At 37.7% G+C, this 20,668-nt stretch overlaps 1 protein-coding gene across 6 annotated transcripts in view; it reads right to left on the reverse strand.

Moving 5' to 3' along the window:
* Nucleotides 1–12,429: 12,429 nt before the first annotated feature.
* LOC116732905 (sodium/potassium/calcium exchanger 2-like) overlaps nt 12,430–20,668 on the reverse strand; it is a 58,611-nt gene continuing 50,372 nt past the window's right edge. For all 6 annotated transcript variants that reach the window (XM_032583498.1, XM_032583499.1, XM_032583497.1 and 3 more), the window contains 4 exons: nt 18,659–18,793; nt 18,484–18,573; nt 18,030–18,196; nt 12,430–17,073 (listed from right to left, as the gene is read on the reverse strand). In XM_032583498.1, the coding sequence (XP_032439389.1) occupies nt 16,824–17,073; nt 18,030–18,196; nt 18,484–18,573; nt 18,659–18,793 (642 nt within the window). In that variant the 3' untranslated portion in view covers nt 12,430–16,823. The remainder of the gene's footprint in view (nt 17,074–18,029; nt 18,197–18,483; nt 18,574–18,658; nt 18,794–20,668) is intronic.

Below are 20,668 nucleotides of genomic sequence, written 5' to 3' on the forward strand. Positions count from 1 at the left end.
CACGTGATCAAAGTTTGTCTGTCAGAGCAGAAAATAAAACTGCAGTTTTAATTGCGGCTTTAAATTTGTATTTTCCTGAAATTGTCCTCGTCACATTTTTACTTTTAAAAATAGTTTTTTTAAATTTTTTTATTTTTTAGAAATAGATTCATATTTTGACCCATTTTCTTGTTTTAAAATGCGACGTTTTCATTACAGATAGTAATGAAAACGTCGCATTTTAAAACAAGAAAACTACACTCAGAACAAGAGATGGGACAGTTGTCAGTCATGGTAAAAACTATCTAAATCCTATGATGAAATTATATAAACACAGATTTATTAGTCCGAAGGTCTTGACAGAATTTTCAAATTTGAAACCTGTATATTGACTGGGCTATTTCAGAGTTAGCTGTCAGGCTGCTTTATATTATTTTAGAATACTTTGGTTGTACAAGGGATTTAGTGGACTCAGAGGCTGCAAGATGCCCAGGTTCTGTGGCTGAAAAACAAGACAGAATCATCACCCTTTCACCAGTGTTTCAACACTGAGAGCATTTGGCTGTCTGTGTTGAAACACTGATTTAGTCCTTTAAATCAAGACTAAAAACTTATTTAGAGTTGACTTCAATTAATAGTAACTGGAGCATCATAAATTGTAGTCAGTTATTGAACTTTTCATCACTTTGCTTTATTTTGCCACTGTTGTTTGTTGTTTTATTGTTTTTTTTTCTCATTGTGTAAAGCACTTTAAATTGCCCTGTTACTAAAATGTCCTGTACAAATCAACCTGGTTTCTCATTGCACTGGAAAGTGTGGCCAAACTGATCTAATTTGCGAAAAAAGTACAAGATTCCCAAAGTCTTGTTGTTCATCCAGATGCAACTTTGCAAAGGTTGTGCAGCCATGTTAAATTTAGAGAAAAGATTCTCTTGACAACTCTTCTGTTCTTTTTCTGGTTAACATTGAACATGCCATCTCTGGATATTTCAGTATTCTCTTTCTGTTTCACACATCCAGTTAAAAAAAATAAAATAAAATATATTTTAACTTTTGATAGATTAATACGACATCATTCTTTTAGTTCCTTAACAACATCTACAATTGTCAAATGACAGGTCATAACACACCAATGGATGTTCACATTCATCTTTTAATGTCAGTTTCAGACCAACCACTCATTAGCCTTTTAAAATTGAAATTTTGACTTTTTAAATCCCTACCTATTGTACGAATCTATTCTAAGCAACAATGTTGTTGTTTTTTTAGCAGAGAATTGTACCTATTATTCCTTGGGTCAAGAATTGTTTAGTAAAAGTAAACATTTGTACCCACAAATATGTGCTTACAAGCCTAAAAGAGCGAAGAACATCAATACAGTTTGTTTATGTTGATGTAACAGCAGGATTTTACTGTTGTGGTTGGTTGAACGCTAATTTGTATTGAGTAATTTGTTTAATGATGCGATTGTTTCCTCCACTGAATAGTCTATTGTCTTATTCACAAAAGTCTGAAATCAATCCTACATGTAAATTCGACCACAAATACAGAAATCTTTCAAATATACTTAAACATGTCTGTCTGATGAGGAGGCAAAAAATTTTCACATGCACATTTTTTGAAAAACACATTAAAGGTGCACAGCAATTTAACCCTTATGCCTCCAAAAAACAACAACAAAAAACACACACACAAAAAAAAACAATGAATGCTGTATACATGAATACCATATAAAACAACACAAAATACAATGCCACACAAAATGCTTGGAATCTATTAGGGTCACATACTCTATTAGATTCAAAAGCCCAAACAAAAGGACTTTAACAGAGACTTAAACATGAAATAACTCATAGTGACAGTGGATAATTGATAGCATCAACTTGGTAACTTTGCATCAATTCTGTTTACCAAGCATGCATGTGGTGACTCTGGAAAGGAAAACTCCCTTTCAAAACGAAGAAAACTCCAGCAGAACCTGCTTCGAAGTGGAAGATCGACAAGACAAAGCAGACATACAAAGTCACAGAAGCAATGACCCAGGAGGATTCTGTTTAAAAACAATCTGATGTGTTAATGGCAGCAGTGGTTCCTTCGGGGTTTTCATCTATTAGGAAAACATGTAATTTGAGCTTTGATTCAATAGTAAAATCCATTGAAACAAAAGGCTCAGCATACAGTATATCAGGTAACCTTTAGCACATGTTAGCCCTATTTCATCATTTTGACATTTTAATTGGGTCTAAATTTCATATTTTGCCTAAGCAAGAAAAAAATTATTATTATTTTATAGCTTTAGGTGTGGCACTCTAAGTTTAACACTCTCTGGTACCAGAAAAAAATAAATAAATAAAAGAACAATAACAACAAAAAAAACAACAACAAACTTTTTTTTTTAAATTATTTGTATATAACTATTCATTGGGAGGTGGAGGGGAAATGTTGTGTCAAGATAAGATTTTAGGTTAAGATAAAGTAAAAAAAAAAAAAGTTGCTACCTCTTATTATCTTGAACTGGCAGATAGAAACAAATGACTTTATTCTGTGATATGTTGACATTACACTTAGAGACAGACAGACAGACAGATAGATTCTGGGACACTCATTTCTGTATGGCTTAATTTAACAAACTAATTCTTCAATTCTTATTCAAATGTGGCTGCAATTTGCGATAATATTAAACTAAAACAAAATTCTTTCAAATTCATATGATACAGTCTGCAGTATTACACGGTGGCGTAAACCGACAGGGCTGGTTCTGGCTACACCTTCAGCCAGAAAATCTTCTGGGGTTTGGCTGCAAAGGGGAGAGAAAGATGGCAAGTTGTTGGCATAGCAGGCCTCAGAGTTCAACAGCTATGCCAACATCTTGCCTTCCTTCGGGACCCACGACAAGGAGAAGCAAAGCGCTGAAAGTTTCCCCCCTAAAGGATCCAGATTCATCTTCATCCAGGTGGGAAAAATCAAATCAAATCAGGAGAGTTCAAACTGAGCGACATTTTAGAGCGACGTAAACAAACAAAAAAAAAAAAGAAAAAAAAAAGGTGGCGAGCCAGGAACAACGAGATCCACGTCAAATCTGAAGCTTGGCGAGACCAAGTTTACTCCATCTTCATGATTTTACGCGCCGCCTGGAGTATAATCCAAAGATTTTATTTATAATGCGGATCATTTTAAGTTGAATAAAAAAAAAAAGAAACAGCAAAATACACTCCCAATTTTCGCAAAAAAAAAAAAAAAGTTCTGAATTGAAAGTTATTCCCACCTGCGCGCATGGATTAGTAAGGCATCAGCCTGTTGATTCAAGAGAACTCCCGCATCAGTGCTCTCCTAAAGTCCTAAATCCTTGTGTGGAAGCGCAAAGCAGACATGCTGGACCGCCTGTCCTCCGCCTGGCAGGCGGTGTCAGCTGAGCGACTGCGGCACTGACTGCGCAGAGCTGGGAGGAGGTGTGCTTTATGCCATGTGGAGGCTTCCGGCAAAGGGTGAAAAAGAAAAAAAAAAGGGGCGCTGTCAAGAAACCCCATTGGTCAAGAAGGACCATTACTTGAGAGGACAAAATACAGAAGAAAAAAAAAAAGCAAGAGAGAGAGAGAGAGAGAAAAAAGAAAGCATTTGAAACCTGTCAGGAGCGAAAAGTTCCCCCGGCATTTCTAACTAATTTCACAGGTACATTGTTCCGTAAACACAAATCCAAAATTCCCTGTTCACCAGAACTCTGGCGCGCAAAATAACTAATAAAAAGCATATTAATAAATGGGAGAAAAAAATCAAGCAGGCTGGGCTTGATAGTAAATGACTCAGAATGATTCAAAACCCCCGTCTAGACCAGAATTAGGGTGATGGCCATCCAAAACATGATCACCACATGGTGAGCAAACGGTGACTGTGACTTTTCACACAACCTTGTGGTCTAAAAATAAAAAATATGTGAAATAGTAAAATGTTCATGAATAAAACATTTCCCCTAGTTAAACAGAGCAAAGGAGAATTTTAACAGAAATTCGTTAAACAGAGGGATATTTATTTCAGAGGGATTATCCTTTATCATGTTTGAAGACAAAGCCACCCAGATCCAGCTATGCTACTGCCTGACATCATTCTGATCTGAGGATATTCTCAGTATCAGCTGAGCTGAAGCATTCCCACAGCACCGTGCTCCCACCAACATGTCTTACAAAGTGGGACGTGTTCGTAACATAAGCAATATATTTATTACTGAATATAGCTTCCAGCATGTGTCAGTCTAGCTTGATAGCATCTTTATTGCAGCAGCTTTTCTTGGTTTACAATCTCACAGTCTGGTCCTGTTGAAGAGTTCTGGTGAATCTCCTATTTGAGAGCAATTTTTGGATTTGGTCTGAATCAACATTTTTCAATTCAGGATCTTTGTAGTCTCTCATATATTCCCCGACCATTCATGGTTTCTTCTGCGTGACTCCAGTCCTTCCAGTCCTAAAATCCTGTGCTAACTTCATATGTATACCTCCCTCGACTCCTTGTGAGCAACAATTTGTTTTCTCAAGACTTTTTAGTTTTGGTCACCATGGTTTCTCCACCAAGAGCTCAAACCTTCACTGACGCCTTCAAACTGTGTAAATTGAGAGAAAATCCCAAGTTTCAACTTGACCTCTCCACATTTGAGCATTGCAGAATTAAGTCTCATTATTGCACAATGTGGCTTTGTGTTTTTGCTTAATAAAAAAAAGTCAGTTTTTTTTTTTTTAGAAAACAAGTATTAGAGGTGCTACGTTGAAAATTAGTCGCTCTGAAAAGACACTTGGGACAATTTAAATCCTTAAAAGAAATGACGGAATAATAAGCACTTTTTATGGTTTGAGTTCTTTATTTTTTCCCGGAAACATTTACAAGCTACAGCTTGTAACGGTGGACGGCATCACGTATCACTCCAACCAAGAGGCGCATTGAAGGTTCAGGCTTATCTTTCTGACAGGTAAGACAAAGTAGTTGGAAAACCACGGCAGAAGAAAGAGTAAGAATAAATTAATTACTGGATTAAAACATCGATTCAAAGTCACTCACAACAAGTGACAGACGATTCAGCTTTTTGTTTTCTTAGTTTAGTTTAGTTTAGTTTAGTTTAGTTTAGTTTAGTTTAGTTTAGTTTAGTTTAGTTTAGTTTAGTTTAGTTTAGTTTAGGCTGCCAATATGGAAGTACATTTTTTACCAGGTGCATGTTCCTGAGTTGCTTTAAAATATTCAGGTCATGCTTGCATTTTAGAATTTCACACCTTATTGGCTAAACGTTCAATTTGTTACTACAATGTTAAATATTTCAGTATTTCCCTTTGCATTGTCATCAATGTTGCTTGAATGTGTTTATTTTAAATGCCATCCTGCTAAACTTAGATGCTAAGAGTTCAGTTGTTGGGAGTGATCTTTTTGTCACATTAGAAAGTTGTAGGAATTTAACAGAAGCTTGTTTTATTCAGCATGAAAAGGCTCGTTTCAAATTAAATACATGGTGCACGTCCACACGTATCTAAATATTTAAAACACGCTACAAGAAAGAGTCAAACTCAATTCTCTACACACACCTAAATAAACAAGACATTTTTATCAGACAGCTAGGACATGATTACCTTTTATTTTTACTTTCCATTTCAGGTTGTTGTTTTTCCCTCAGCCTAAATGCTACACTTGTGTTACTATAAACTTTTTACTCAACTCACAAAATGGGATCTTGTATCTTGTAATTTGCTGCTTTTGGCCAAATAACTTAATTGTTCTAATATGACAAAATACCCAACTTTTAAATTTAACATTGCAATACTTCTATGTAGAGCTGAATTGTAAAGCATACATTTTAAAAATTGACTTCCACAAATATAGAAGACTTTAATTTAATTAAAATTAATTTTATGTATTTAAATAATTCTTCATATTTCATTCAGTTAAATTCATCCTTATTTATTTATTTTTATTAATTTCAGCACAGTTCTGTTCATCTGAAACGTATTAATTCAATTAATTTACAATATTTTAATTCAAATACATCCAATAAAATGTAGCTGATTTAATTATTCTGTATGCATTACATATACACATATGTGTGTGCGCGTGTGCGTGTGCGTGGGGGGTGTGTGGGTGTGTGTGCGTGGGGGTGTGTGTGTGTGGGTGTGTGTGTGGGGGGTGTGTGTGTGTGAAAGCATGCTCCTATATAATTACAATTTAATATTCAGGTAAATATTTGAATAATTTTGTATGATTTTTGTAGAATTTTAGCATAGACTAGCATTGGTTTGCAGAACATGACATCAGAACAAGCATATTAGTATATAGTTAAAAGTTCATTTTTATTTATTCAGGTACTTTCCCATCTCAATTCTGTTTAATATAATCTAACTGAAACCTGATTTGTTAACGCAAAATAACAAACCTGTTATTAATAATAAACCTGTAAAAATATAGCTTGAGGAAACATAGTACACATTTACTTTTCTGTTTAAAAGAAATTAACGGAGGCTTTCTGAAATGTTGAACAGCCTTCCCTTTAATTCAATTTATATATTTAGTTTAATAAAATCCTGACTTGTCTGTGTTTTAGAGTTGACTCACTTGTTTTCTCCACATCTGGCGGCTTCCAAATCACTGTGTGAATGTGAGAAAACTTGAATGGTTATTTTTGATACAACATTCTCCCCGTGTTGCTAATGTAAGCTCCACTTTCAGACATCGCTCAGGCTGAATCACAGAGCCACATGTGCAGAAGCTACAAACCAGATGAACACAGGCCTCCGGCTGTGAGTCACAGCAGGTCCGCCGAGACCTGAGTAAAGAAAAAAAACACAACCAGAAACAACTAAACTGAGCAGTTCTGGATGGTGACTTGCCTCCGTCTGAGACATTTTGAGCTGACTCTCTTACATCGTAGCCAAAGTCTGACTCCAACGAGTCTCTCTGCTGCCAGGCTTGTAGCAAGATCAAACCAGCATGCATGACTTGGCTTGCAGCTTCCTCTGAGACTTTGCTGAGTCAAGCGCGCAACAACTCCCTGCAGCGACAAGCAGACTAAAGTCCGCCCGAGTGCAGTCTGGCTGACCAAGCCGCCCCCTCTGTGCCCTTTGACCTCATCACCGTCAGCACGTGGAGTTCATTAACTCCTGGCAGATGATCCAGAAACGACTGCTAGGTCCTGAACAGGCCCTCGCCGAATACGGGGAAAGTCCCAGCAGACTCCGCGACTGACTCATGCACTTATGAGGAATCCTGGTGAGGCGGGAACGTTTACTGTGGAAGTTTTGAAAAACTACAACATGTTCATGATGATTAGGGAGTTGGAGGGAAAATAACTTCTATGGATTTTTCCTCCCTCAGACCTTTATTGAAATTATTACCGCAGCTTCAAGACTGGTTTGTAATTTATTTTAGTTTGTAGTATTTGAGGAAAACAAAACGTAAAAGTTATTAGCCTTGCAAGTATTATTATGCTTTCTAGTAGCATGAAACAGAAACAGAATGAATCTATTGTTGAACAAACCACAGAGCGTTCATGACATGATGTATGTAAAAGTGTCCTTAGGCAAATTCCTCACTTAATAATCTCGGATGCATGTTCATAGTTAATTTATTTGTTGCAGCAGTAATAATTCAGATTCTTTTATTAGGGGTCTCAGTGATGATGTGTGAGTTGTTTCTTATGAAGCTCTCTGTTCTGAATATAGGTCACTTTCCATTTCCTGAAGTAAAACAAGTTAAACCAGCTTCTTCTTCTCAGTCATAGAAATAAACGTTGAATCCCTGCATTTGTGGGGGGGTTTTGTGTTTTTGGTTTTTTTGAGTCATCTTTCAGACAACTTTTCTTTCCAAAACTTATCTCACCACCTTGGAAGGGTTTCTTTTTCCTATCTCTCATCTTGGAGGCAAACTGTCCTGTATGTTATTAGATGCATCCTCACTCCTACACATTCAAAGGAATGAGCTAACTCGCATCTCGTCACCAGGATCTGCAGAAGCCTGTAACTCACCCATTAAGATCAAGCTGGTGAGTGTGTGGGAGAGAGAGAGAGAGAAAGAAAAAGATTTCAGGACTAAGATTAGGAAATACTAAATTTCAAGTACTTTCTGTCAAGTGAGAAAAAATAAATCATTGTAGTATTTTTTAAATATATTTATCATTCAGCAAACAAATTGTAACATAACCCAGTTTATTATTGAATGTGGATTTACATGCCACATACAGTATGTTCACTTTTTATGAGTGTGAAAATGATCAGAAAAGATCCAATAATTTAGATTAAACAGACACACAAAGATAAAAAAAAAAAAAGTGAGACATTCAAACGCTTTGAAAAGTAGAGCAGGAGCAGCCACCAGGCTTAAGGTAACTCTGGAGGAGCTGCAGAGGTCACAGCTCAGGTGTGAGAGACACAGAAAACAACATGCATGGGTTAACAATTGGCAGTGGCAGCATCATGCTGTGAGAGATGCCTTTCATTATCACAGACAAGGAAGCTTCAGGTTAAAGAAGATCAATGAAGCTAAATACAAGGTTCACCTTACAGCAAGACCTTGAGGTACAACCAGTATTAAAATGGCATGGTTTAGATTGAATCACAGTCATAGATTGGTGTGGTTAAAGATTAGATAGAATTAAGAAGCTTGAAAACTGAAGTTCACAGATGCTTTTTGTCCAATCTGACTGAGTTTGAGATGTTTTGCAAACAAGAGAGGAAAAGAAATTTCAGTCTCTAAACACAAAACACAGAAGAACTGCAACTGTAATATCAATGAAAGGCTGTTGTAAAGAGAAAGAGACGTCACAGATTACTGTTTAGATATGAAAAATATAGAAAACCATGTATTGTTTTCCTGACTTCACCATTTCATCGGTTTGTGTTGGTCTATCACATTTACAATTGGCTTAAATATTTTTGTAGCGGTTCTGTTTTACTAGTGTGAACAGTCAGAAATAGGCAGAAATAGTTTTCTTTGTCATATTATGCCACATTAGACGTTTATTGATTTGTCTCTGATGATGACTGCAGCTGATATATTCTACTAAAAATATTGCTGCAACTATGTGCCCCTTTAATTACTGCACTGCCCTGCCCTGCTATTAAGAAACAGCCTGGGGCAGCAGAACATAAGCAGAAAAACAAAGCTACTCCTGGAACAAATCTAAAGGCACAAAAGCACTCGGAGTTCTCCAGTGGGGTTTTTATTTTATTCTCCGAAGTGATCAGTTGGTGTTGCACAAATAATTATAAATAGCTGCCATTATGTTTGCTGAATCTTAATGAGTACTTTGGAAAATTCACCTGAAATATTTAATCAATAAGGTCCGCAGATTGTGATAATTCAGTGCAGGAATGAACTGCAACTATAGAATCCACGTTAGATTATGCGTGATATCAACACAATTAATAGACAATAGGATGTGTATGAGTATATGTGCAGATGTGTATAGCAGCATAGATTTTAGAACAGGAACATTTACTTCTTGTGTACTTTATAAATCAAATGATTAATGAGCTGTCAATGGAGTTTTTTATGTGGGTATATTTTGACTAGAACGGAGTAAATCAAATGCAGTTTGGACTTGTCGTGAAAGAAAACATCCATCAGATTCTTTGATCTCCTAGTTTTTGATTTATCTTCTAACAACGTCTCCTGTCCCATGTGCTTCCTCTGCTGTAGTTTGATATTATACAATTATTTTTAATTATGTAAGGTACAATTGCATTTTTCTTATTGAAAAAATAGCCTAAATTTGAACAGAAGTAGTAATTAAATACACTTCAATCGCCGCAGCACCTTGAAACATTGTTGATTTTTAAAAATCACACTCACAGTGAAATCTTCTCTTTTAGAGGATATCCAAAGGCAAAGAAAATGTTGGTATATTTGATCCAAAAAAATGTAAATAAAAAATTGCGAAGAGCAACTTGTCTGTCCCAAGGAAACACAGCGAGTGTATTTTAGGCGTAATCTGCCTGTGTCAATATCTCCAATGATCTGTCTCAGTGTGTGGCATGGGTTGACACGGGCAGATAGAGTTTCCAGTGAAATGCAAAGAAGAAGCCTTGATACTGGTATTACTGGCAAAGAAAAGGAAAACTACTTGGGGAGAGTCAAACAAACTTCCGAGGAAAGATCAGAGATTTGTTTCGGGCTGGCGTGATAAAGTTTGTTGAGGGGATATTTAATTTTTAATATCAAGTTGATTTTCACAGAATGTCCTTTAGCATAAATCTGTCAGTAGAATAAATGCTGAACTGAAAAATTCAGCATATTTGAAGAGATCCCAAATTCAATTTACTGACATTCCTCCCCTATGTATACGAAACTAGAATCTATATATCTAGAATAAGCAGTGTTTGTCTAGGTATGTCTAAGGGTGGTGGATTTGACTTTCTGTAACAACACTTTTCACTCATCTATGAGGGGCTTCATATTTTCTCTCTTATCTTGCCTACCAGCTTTGTGAGGCTTGGTGGAGCAAAGACTAAGATGATGCCAAAGACCCACAGGCGAAGGTAAACACCACCACCCTACTGTGGAAATGCCTCCTTTAATCTTCCTCACAACATTTAGAAATCAAAACGAAGGTTGTACCGGCACGACATTCTGCTTCTTGGTTATTTCAAGTGACAACAATGAGACAAAGGAAATGCATTTAGTTGGAAAAGCATGAGACATTGTTCTAGGGAAAAACACAAACTAAGAAAGGAAAACGCCGTAAGACACAAGAGTTTTCCAACTTACTGGTGGGCGGACTGTGTATGGCAAGCAGTCTGTGTACATATTTGAAACCCTTGATGTGACCAACAGGTCCTACTCTCAAGGTCTTGACTGCTCTGCACAATTTGCAGATTTGCTCACACGAATTAGATTAAGCAGTGTCTGTCTAGATAAACAACCTTAACAAGCTTATTAAGAACACTTTTTTTTTTTGCCAACCAGTGACTCTTCTGTTTTTGAAATACAGCAAGATAACAGTGAACTAGTTTCAGCCAAAGTCCAACTACAGCAGCGTAGCGGCAAACTGAAAATCCAGCATTAAAGCTGTCATTCATTTTACATATCGGAATATTTACGAACTAGCTTGCCATACACTGGAATGCGGGTAGCCGTTTCGTCATCATTAACCAGAGGCCGCAAGGTGGCACTTTGGACACTAGATGGCGCCAAACTCTACATTTTATTACCCACTCAACCAAACAGACTTGGAAAAACAAAATCTAACAAAAAGGCTCTTGAAATAATGCACACTTTTTTACAGCTACAAAATCTATTTAATTAAAACTATTATTGAAATCAGGCTCACAATAAAATGCCAGAAATTTAATTGCCTTTTTTTGGGGCTCAATTCCTGTGAAGCGTCTACAATGCAGAGATCCCTAAAGATTTAGAGATAGATGGACTGATTGTTTTTACAGCTAAATGAAGTGGGCAAAGTTTTTACGTAAACCTCATTAAAGAGAACCAGGTGTGCATTATCAGGGCAATGTTTGTAGTATGATTTCACCATGATAAGCCAAGATAAACACAGAGCCTCTCGCCATATTAGAACCGATTATTTCCTATTGGGAGATAGTTATCTTCTTTGAATGAGCACCTTAAGATATGAATAAAAAAATATGTTTTTGGAAACCTCTGAGGGTTTTTCTGAGAAATATGTTTCAGACTGGAAAGACGAAGGAGTTCATACTGTCAGTACAGTTGTAGGAAAAACCAAGAGCTGATCCAGTTTCCTACAAAACCCTCTGTATGAGACATGGCACTCGTTTTCTGTATGACTTTTATCAGTCTATGACATTGCTGTTAAGAAACTTTGAACCATTATTTTTCTAACATTGCAATTTAGTTTTTTGAGACATCTGTTGTACAAAGCTGTGTCAATTTACAGCACTTTTCAATTGAGTTAATGGCCGCCTGGACTCGGCCATTGCACCAGCTTGATTCCTTTCTTTTTCAGCCGTTCTGGTATGGATCCCCCTTCCTGCTCCCACTTTTTCTGGGATCGCTTTTCTGTTGATGGCACAATTTAGATTAACTTCAGCTGCCTTTGGGCTCACAACACAGAAGACTAATAGTTGGTCATGAGAGGAAGACAAACACAGCACCAGTGGGTTGCAGAGGTCACCCAAATAGTGGAGCTTCACACTTTGTGATAGAAGATTGATCTCCCTTTTCCAGAACCTTAATGATGAAAATGACTGAAGTTTGAATGGTGCTTAATAATTTACATTTAACCAAACATTACTGAGGATTCAAGTAAGTATTTCGGTATAAATCTTTAATTTTGACACTCGATTAGAGAACATCAACAATGAATTCTACCTAGTTCTTTTAAAAAAGTTATATGTTGTAAAAGTGGACAGAGACAAACAAATCTTTAAAAGACAAGAACTGAAATGACTGTGAAGCCAATGATTGGTGGAATAAGAATAATAAGAAAAAAAAAAGAATAACAAGACACATTTGCATATTTGAATTAGCATATTTATTTGTTTTCATTATATTATACTTTGTGTTTTTTTACATAAAGAGACATATTTCTTGTACACATATAGATTATATGGATAATTTGTTTCCGTTTACAGCATATGTACATGTTAAATAAATTTGAGATCAACACCAAGAAAATAAAACATTTTACAAGTGCAAGAATGCTCGTTGGTTGCTAACTTTCAAGGTCTCTTACCCTTTTGAACCAGAATCAATTCAAAGCTCATGTGATAGATAATTTTTTTTTTCTCTTCATCCGCTAAAAAAATAAAATGTGAAAATCATCTTGACGTGCTTTGGAAAATCTTACCTGTTGTTACATTCAAATGTCTCATCAGAACAGGTTGCAGTGAGATACCTTGGGTAATATCCACATTGGTTTTCATTCTACTTTGAAACTGAGACTTACTCTAAGAGTTAAAGCGAAGACAAACGGAAGGAGATGTCCGCTGGATTCATTTCCCCCACATTTTTCAGCATTTCCTGCCAAGCAGACCCTATTTCTACTGTGCACAAAGTCTCAGCAAGAGCACGTGAAAATCTAATATTTCCTAAAGGGTTCCTTTGAAGAAGGGGTGTGAAAAGAATCTGAAGTGAGATCGGATCAAACGGTGTGTGTGGGCGCTGACGGAGGCTTTTCATGGAAAATGTGCACAAAAGCACACGAGTCACTGCCGAGACCATACTGTAAATTGACTCTTCCGAACTGAATGGTGAAAGAATGGCTTACAATATTTATTGTTATGATTTAGATTTGTATTGTGCATATACTAAAAAAATAAAATGAAATAAAAATAGAGTGGCAGTGTAAATTAGTTGAATCAGAGGAGGCAATGTGGTTTTTAAAGCCCTCTTTTCCTTAACAGAACCAGAATGGGTATGTTTACTGTTTGTTTATGCGAGTTGGGTGTTTGCTTTCTCTCAGTGGTGCTACTAAAGGGTTCCCTGCAACATTCCTCATAGCTTCCAGAACATCAAAGCAAAAGTAGTGAGTTAAATGTATGTGTGCAACTTTTTTTTTGCTTTGTTTTGTTTTTTAAAAAAGGAAAGAAAAAAGTTATTTACAAAAGAAAAAAGAAAAAGCATTGAATTTCTTAATGTTCCTCTGCAAACGAATGCATAAAATTTGGTGGTAATAAGCTGCGCTGGGGTGACCAGCCAGAGTTCCTTGCATGCATGCTTCCTCACACATTCGGTGAATCTATACATACTACTATTTTACAGTTAACTCCTACGACGCGGCTGTGCAGAGGCTGAGGTAAAAGGTGCGGGGAGGAGGAGGAGAACTGGTCGCCCACTTTACCTCCTGCGGGGAGGGAGGACAGAGAGGGACAGACGAATGGGAGGGATTAGTCTCCAAGCATGTTCTGATAATCGACGCTCTCATCGGACACTAGCAATGAAGAACAAAAAGCGGCCATTACTTGATTTTTGCTTGAAAACACGAAATGTAAATCTGAAATGTGAGCCAAAATTCCTTAGTTTTGTGGTCAAAGTTAAAGTAATTTTTCACATTTAAAATGATTTTTTAAAAATCATCTAGCAGAGAAATGAAAGTGACTGGTGCTCAGTGGGTAGAGTAATCAACTTGGCTATCAGAAATTTGTGGGTTGGATTCCAGCTTGTCCCCATCGCATGTTGATGTGCCCCTGGGCAAGGCACTTAACCCCAAGTTTCCTACTGATGTGTGTGATGGTGTATGAAAGAGTGTATGTTTGTGTGACTTGGTGAATCTTCTAAATGTTTAAAAAATCATTATCAAAAGCTGTCGTTTTCAGAAAACATTTTTATTTTCATATTATAGAAGTGGCAGGTATCCAATGTTTATACCCATTACAATAATCAGTAGGAACTCCTTATTATAACTGCTGATCAGCTTTTTTCCTCTGGGATTTAGTCAATTTATCTTTGGTGTTGAGCTCTGGTAGTCTACGAGGTTGAAGCTATTTTTTAAGTTGGTCAAAATAAAAGGTTACTTTTGACGTAAATATTACAGGGGCGTGAATAATTCTGGGCTTAACGGTACATTATTTAAGAGGCCTTTATGTGTACAACAGATAATCTTGTGTCAGAATTCACTATTTTTTTTAATCCTAGTTAAGGAATAAAAACATTTAAAATAAATCTGCTACAATGCATTTTAAATGTGTTTATAACATAAAAAAAAATCTATGTGGTGCATAGCTTATTCTAACATTGCAAACTTTAACAAGAACACAAATCTTGTATACTTGAAGTATACTGATGATTATCTGACTGCAGGTATCATTCATTATAATAAAACTGGATTTCCAGTTTGGTAACATATGAGAAAACAACAAACTAGACATTTGTGTTGTTTGTGTGTCATTATTCTTGTAGCACTATATTTAAAACAGTGGTTGTTGTGATGGTAAAATCATTTACATTGAAATATATATATATTTTTTGTTTTTTATATACTGTAGCCAATTTTTTAATACCTAATCCTCACCTTACTCCATGGAAACAAGTGAGAGGTCCTACCTGTTAGGGTTAAGGGTTAAGAAGGAGCTACAAGTGGTGAAATTAGATTTAGCCGCTAGTAGCATCTGTTTTTTGTGATCCTGTGACTGTAGGAGGTGCTGTTTCCTCTGCACACCCCAATGGTGACCCATGTGTTGTTTCCACAACTAAACAGATATAAAAAGGAAGAAAATAAACACATCTAAAATTATGCTACTACCTCAAGTTTAAGTGTCAACATTTATTTTTAACTACAATTTTATGCATTGTTATTCAGTAAAATCAAGCAAACATATTGATTTCCTCTCATTTGTTTTTGAGCCCAAAAAAAGACGAGTCTTTTCCAATTTAACATGTCACATTTTAAAACGAAAATCAGTGTACCACTTATTGTTGCTCATCTTCCATTGATGGCATCTGATAAGAAAATCCCAAATTAGCAAAACATGCATGGAGCGATTACACTCTCAAAGACGACATGTGGTATATTGCTATAAAGTCTGTGAGTTTTCCACATTCTACGTAGCTGAAAGAGAGACAAATCGGTGTGCGTACATTATGCAAAATGCCTCTATAAGTGAGTAAATTTCAGTGTGGTGACTCCAAATGCACATTTGCACACATGCACACAAAAGCACCTTTGATTAGAGAGAAAATGGTTTGATAGACAGCTTGATAGATATCGTTGACAATACATAGAGAATGAGTCTTGATTTGCAAAAAAGTACTTAAAAACAAAGGTACGTTTTTTTTTTGTATACAACTTTCTTAATGTTAGTTATTTTCTCACCCTGAAGGGTGTTTTTTTTCCCCATGCAGTTTATGCCTTGTTACTTGTATCTCAAACGGTTTGATTAGGTGACTTGAGGCAAGTTTTATGGTGAACAAAGCACTACACATTGACTAATCTAAGCCAACCATGATGCTTAAACATGGTAAACATCTTTTTGATGTGGTACTTCTAGGTATTTAGGTATTTAAGTTTATTGAGCCTATGTACTCATGCATTTCTTCCAAACTGTGTGAGATATTTGAAGGCTAGTCTCTACACTTCAGTCAGGCTTTTTTTAAACTTTTTTTTAAATCGGTACATGTGAAGCATGGAGGATTCTGTACAATCAGCGAGAGAAGAAGAGAAGCAGACTGTTAAGATGGCTTCACGTCGAATAATACTGTTACTGTAAACCTACTGCTACTTCTATTGAGCCAAAAAAAAAAAAAAAAGCTCAGTGGAAATGTGTCGACGACAATTGGCAGGACAGGATGAAGGCTGAAACGTGTCATAAAGACCGAGCACAGATGGCTCCGCAAAAAAAAAAAGAAAAGAACAAAAAAGGAGGAAAAGTTTGTCTGCAGAAATCTCACACGAGAGTCTCGATACCATCAGCTTTGGAGCGAAACACTCATCCGCAGAGTCTGCCATGTCCTCATAAATAAATTCATCTGCATCCAACATTTGTTTCGGCCTGCTGAGCGAGCTTGTCCGTTCAAATGTGCTCACAGTTGCTGCTCAAGTCGTGGCGTTTTTGCTGTTAAAAATGTGAACATGCTGCTACTCCAACCTGTCAGGCGACGACTTGAATCCAGTTCCTCCAGTGAGCCTAATTGCATGCATAATACCTTTTGCTTGGCTCGCGCCCCTCCTCAAAAAGATTATCCACAAAATCTTTTCTAGATAAAACCTCATCACACTCCCTCCTCCACCCCTCCCCGTGGGCCAAAATTGTTTGCAGATTCCATGTTTCGTCCCGTTTTTCTTTACTCCTCACGTGGTTCTTGTGGTGTAAAGGATTATGAGGGTCAGGTGAGATCGACGGCAGGCTGTATGGATGGTTGTTGGATGGTGACGAGGTGGGTGAGGAGAGGGCAGCTCCCCGGCGGGCCTATCAGATGGACACGGGGCAGCTGATCACCCTGTCCTCCAGCATGACGCTGACAACCAGGAAGACGAAGTACAGCATGAACATGATGAAGCCCAAAAGCTTGCTCATTCGCCACTTGCACGCAGCGATGGAGATGATGACGAAGAGGAGCATGAGGAAGAGGAGCACGATGGCGCAGAAGAGGCCGTTGGAGCTGACCTGCACCGGGATGAAGCCGCGGAACATGGACCACAGTAGCCAGGGAAACGGCAGTCTGCAAAGGTACGAACATGTTGTTGAAAAAACAACTGCACAAACGAACGATTCGCATTCAAATCCCATAATCCTTTTTCGAATGTTGCCACTTTACAATCACGAAGAACTCATGTACATAACTGTGAAGTGGGAAGAGAATGGCATACGGTTCACCACATCTTTTACAGATAAAAATCTGAAAAGCGTGGTGTACATTTGCATTGAGCCCGTTTTACTGTAATATCCCAAAATAAAATCCAGGGTAGCAACTCAGTACACAAAGTTTTAGATCAAAGCATAATTTGTGTCTGGATGGTCCAATCAAAGTCCAGTACAAAATCTGTGGCAAAACTGCATAGGTTGGTCTTTAAATATGCTCTGCATCCAGTCTGACAGAGCTTGGACTATTTTGCCAAAATGAATATTGGGCAAGCACGTCCATCTCTAAATATGAGAAGCTGATAGAAAGCAGCAATAATTGCAGAGGAAGGCGGTTCTACAAAGCAGATTGGAGGCTCTGAGTTCAAATGTGAACCAAACCTTTCAGATTCTATTTGCATAAAAATGCTCAAAATCATGTGTCATTTTCCTTCCACTTCACAGTAATTTGCTGTCTGGTGTTGATCTTTCAGATCAAATCCTGAAAAATCACAACAAATTTTTAAAACCACTTAGCTTCTAAATATATTACACTGAGGATAAGAGCCTGCATTCTATATGACTGGTTTCGCTAATTTTCTTTTCCAAGAACAGGCTGCTATGACCAGATGCAATACAATAAAATGAAATAATTTATCTCTTTTCAGAGTGACGTGAGGAGATAATAATTGTTTTAAATACAAAAATCTATTTTGTTCAAATAAAATTGCATCTCAGAGAGGATCGTGGGGACAGATTCATCGTTACCGCATTTTACTTCAAGGTTCACACAGCCAAAAGTTGAGCACAGGCTTAAAACTCTCAGATATGACGTACCCAACAGTGATGTCGAAGATGTTGGAGCCCACAGAGCTGGATACAGCCATATCGCCCAGCCCCTTGCGTGCCACAATGACACTGGTGATGAGGTCAGGGATAGAGGTTCCAGCTGCTAATATAGTCAGACCCATAATCTCCTCTGTAATCCCGATGGTCTCGCCAACCTGCAAAGAGAAAAAAAAAAAAAAAAGCTTCAGGGTAAATACAACCTCATCTTTTGTTGCAGCTATTTTTAATTTCCTTGTGATGCTTCGGCAGTGACAAAGCTCAGATAGTCAGCTATATTTTGAAAGATACGGCTGTAACGATGTTTAATCAAATGTAAAGGATGTAGAAAAGGGGGAAAAGACAAAGAGTCTTGTTTACTAGATGGGGATTATGCTTACTGAAAGGCATTTTTTGTGTTGCTGCACTGATACTTTCAAATCAAAACTTGTTGTGCTGCGTATACCTGGTGAGCCCACCACACCATTAGATAGGAGAATCCTGCAATCCAGCAGATGGCCCCCAGGAATGTAACAGGGAAGAACTTTTTTGACGACTGAAAAGGAAAAAGAAAAAGAAAAGGTGAATAAATCTTGTCTAGAAGAGAGGAGACGTTCTTGGAAAAAGTTTCGGAAAGTCACCGTTTTCCTGACGTCAGGAAGAGTCAGCCACAGGGGGAGGACGATGGGCATGATAAAGAGGTAGGTGAAGCGCTTGCGATTGGATTCGGGCCAGGACAGGCTCAGAGGCTGGTCCTCCTCTTCCTCATCTTCAGCCTGACAGCAGATGTCACAAGATGAAAAAGAAAAAAAAATCAAAATGAAACAGCTGTAGTCATATATATAAACTTGAATAAAGACACCCATTACACACGTTAAAACATGTTGCATTTTTTTTGTCTGTTTGTTTGTTTTCAGTCTCAGGCTGTCAAGTATTGCTGCCATGCCAGTGTCCACATAATTCAGTCCACCATTTGGAAATAATTAGCAGCCAAACACGAAGAAAATAACCTAATGGGCTGAGTCATACTTTTTGCCTGTGCATTAAAGGGTGATGGAAAAAAAATCCACTATAGTCCTTCAGCTTGATAAATAGTCTCATCAGGATGCATCTTCCCATAGCAACCATCACAAAGAGGAAGGCAGCAGCACGACAACGCGCAGAGGTCTGCGGGAGCAGCACGACTTGGGAGCCCGCGTGCCTTCGCTTACCTTTGATGGACAGCTCAGGGTTTTCAAAGAAAGGTTCAGTGGAAAGGTTATTAACAGTTGACATCCTGCCTGGAGAAGACACTCTATTGGCATTTTAACCTGTCATAACTGTTGCATTGATCAGTTAATTACAAACAAGCTGAAGGTAATTACGGCGGCACACAACCAAATATCCTGTTGTGTCAAAGACAAGCTGAAAACAGAACAGAAAAGTGTCTGAAGAAGACTGCCTTGGTCGAACCGTGTGTCGGCCATATTGTGAATGACAAGTTCTTCTCGGAGCCCAATAGACCTTGGTCTTTCCAGGTAAAAGTGGCACTAAAATGTACATTTGACTTACTCTGCTAAATTCTTTTTTATTGCAAAATAGTTTGTTTAATGTACCACTAATAAGAGTAGCAGACACTGAGCCAAAGATGAACAATACCTCCACATTATTTTCATAGTGAGGTAAGGAAGTGTCAAAATCAATAATGAACAACTTAAACATCTTTAATATTTTTGCTTTTTTTCTATGATTTGGTCACATTACACAAGTTACTCTGAAAAGAAATGCTTTGTGTGTTTTAGTTCACTTTACATGTTCCAGTTTTACACTGGTAAATCGTTAGTGGTGCATCTCCAAACTCTATTTCCTGTATAAATTATCTTCAATTGGTGCACAAATAGCTGCCTAATGCAAACGTAGCCATTTTAAAACACTGTTTGGACAAATGTGTGTGATATTTTTGAATTTTGATTTGTTTTAACATGATGCAAGTTTGCATGGGTATTGGCTTCCCTTGGACAAGCTACAGTCTTGAGCCTCCAACCAACTAATACGCCATTAGAGGAATCTTGCGGCTAACATGTGAAATGTTTCTAACTTAAAACTTCTCTTCAACAATCCCGATCTACCCCTTTAAGACGCACAAAACTGATGACCGATTTGGGTGATTGCGCTCAACAGGCTCTCTTTCAGCAGCGGGACTCACCAGCGTTGGACTGCTGATGTCGGCCTTGCAGCCCCGACCCCTGGGGGTCTGACCGGACCCGCTGGCAGAATGCCAAGTAAGTCACAGAGAGTCGGTGATTACCACGAAACATCCCCGCAGCTAAATCATATTTTCTATTAACTCACAGGCTCGCCTTGCCTCTGAACTGAAGTGGTGCAGCAGCAGACACTTCTGGCAGCAGACATTTGTCTCTTCTCCTTTGAATCCAATTACAGGAGATGATAATGGACCACGGGGACGAGCGGAGAGAGGGTTCGCACATGCACATGTGGATGACCTAGAGCTTGTTCTTTGCCCTTGTGTGAATGACGTTGGCGAGGCATAAAAACAACGAGAAGCCGGATGTACAGTGAAACACCTGCTGATAACAGCTGCTGCATTGTGGTTTGTAATTACTTCAAGAAATCCTTAACCATCTCAATTAGATCTGCTCTGCATACCATCA

The sequence above is a fragment of the Xiphophorus hellerii genome, chromosome 14 (assembly GCF_003331165.1).
Source record: "Xiphophorus hellerii strain 12219 chromosome 14, Xiphophorus_hellerii-4.1, whole genome shotgun sequence".
In the NCBI taxonomy this organism is placed as follows: Eukaryota; Metazoa; Chordata; class Actinopteri; order Cyprinodontiformes; family Poeciliidae; genus Xiphophorus; species Xiphophorus hellerii.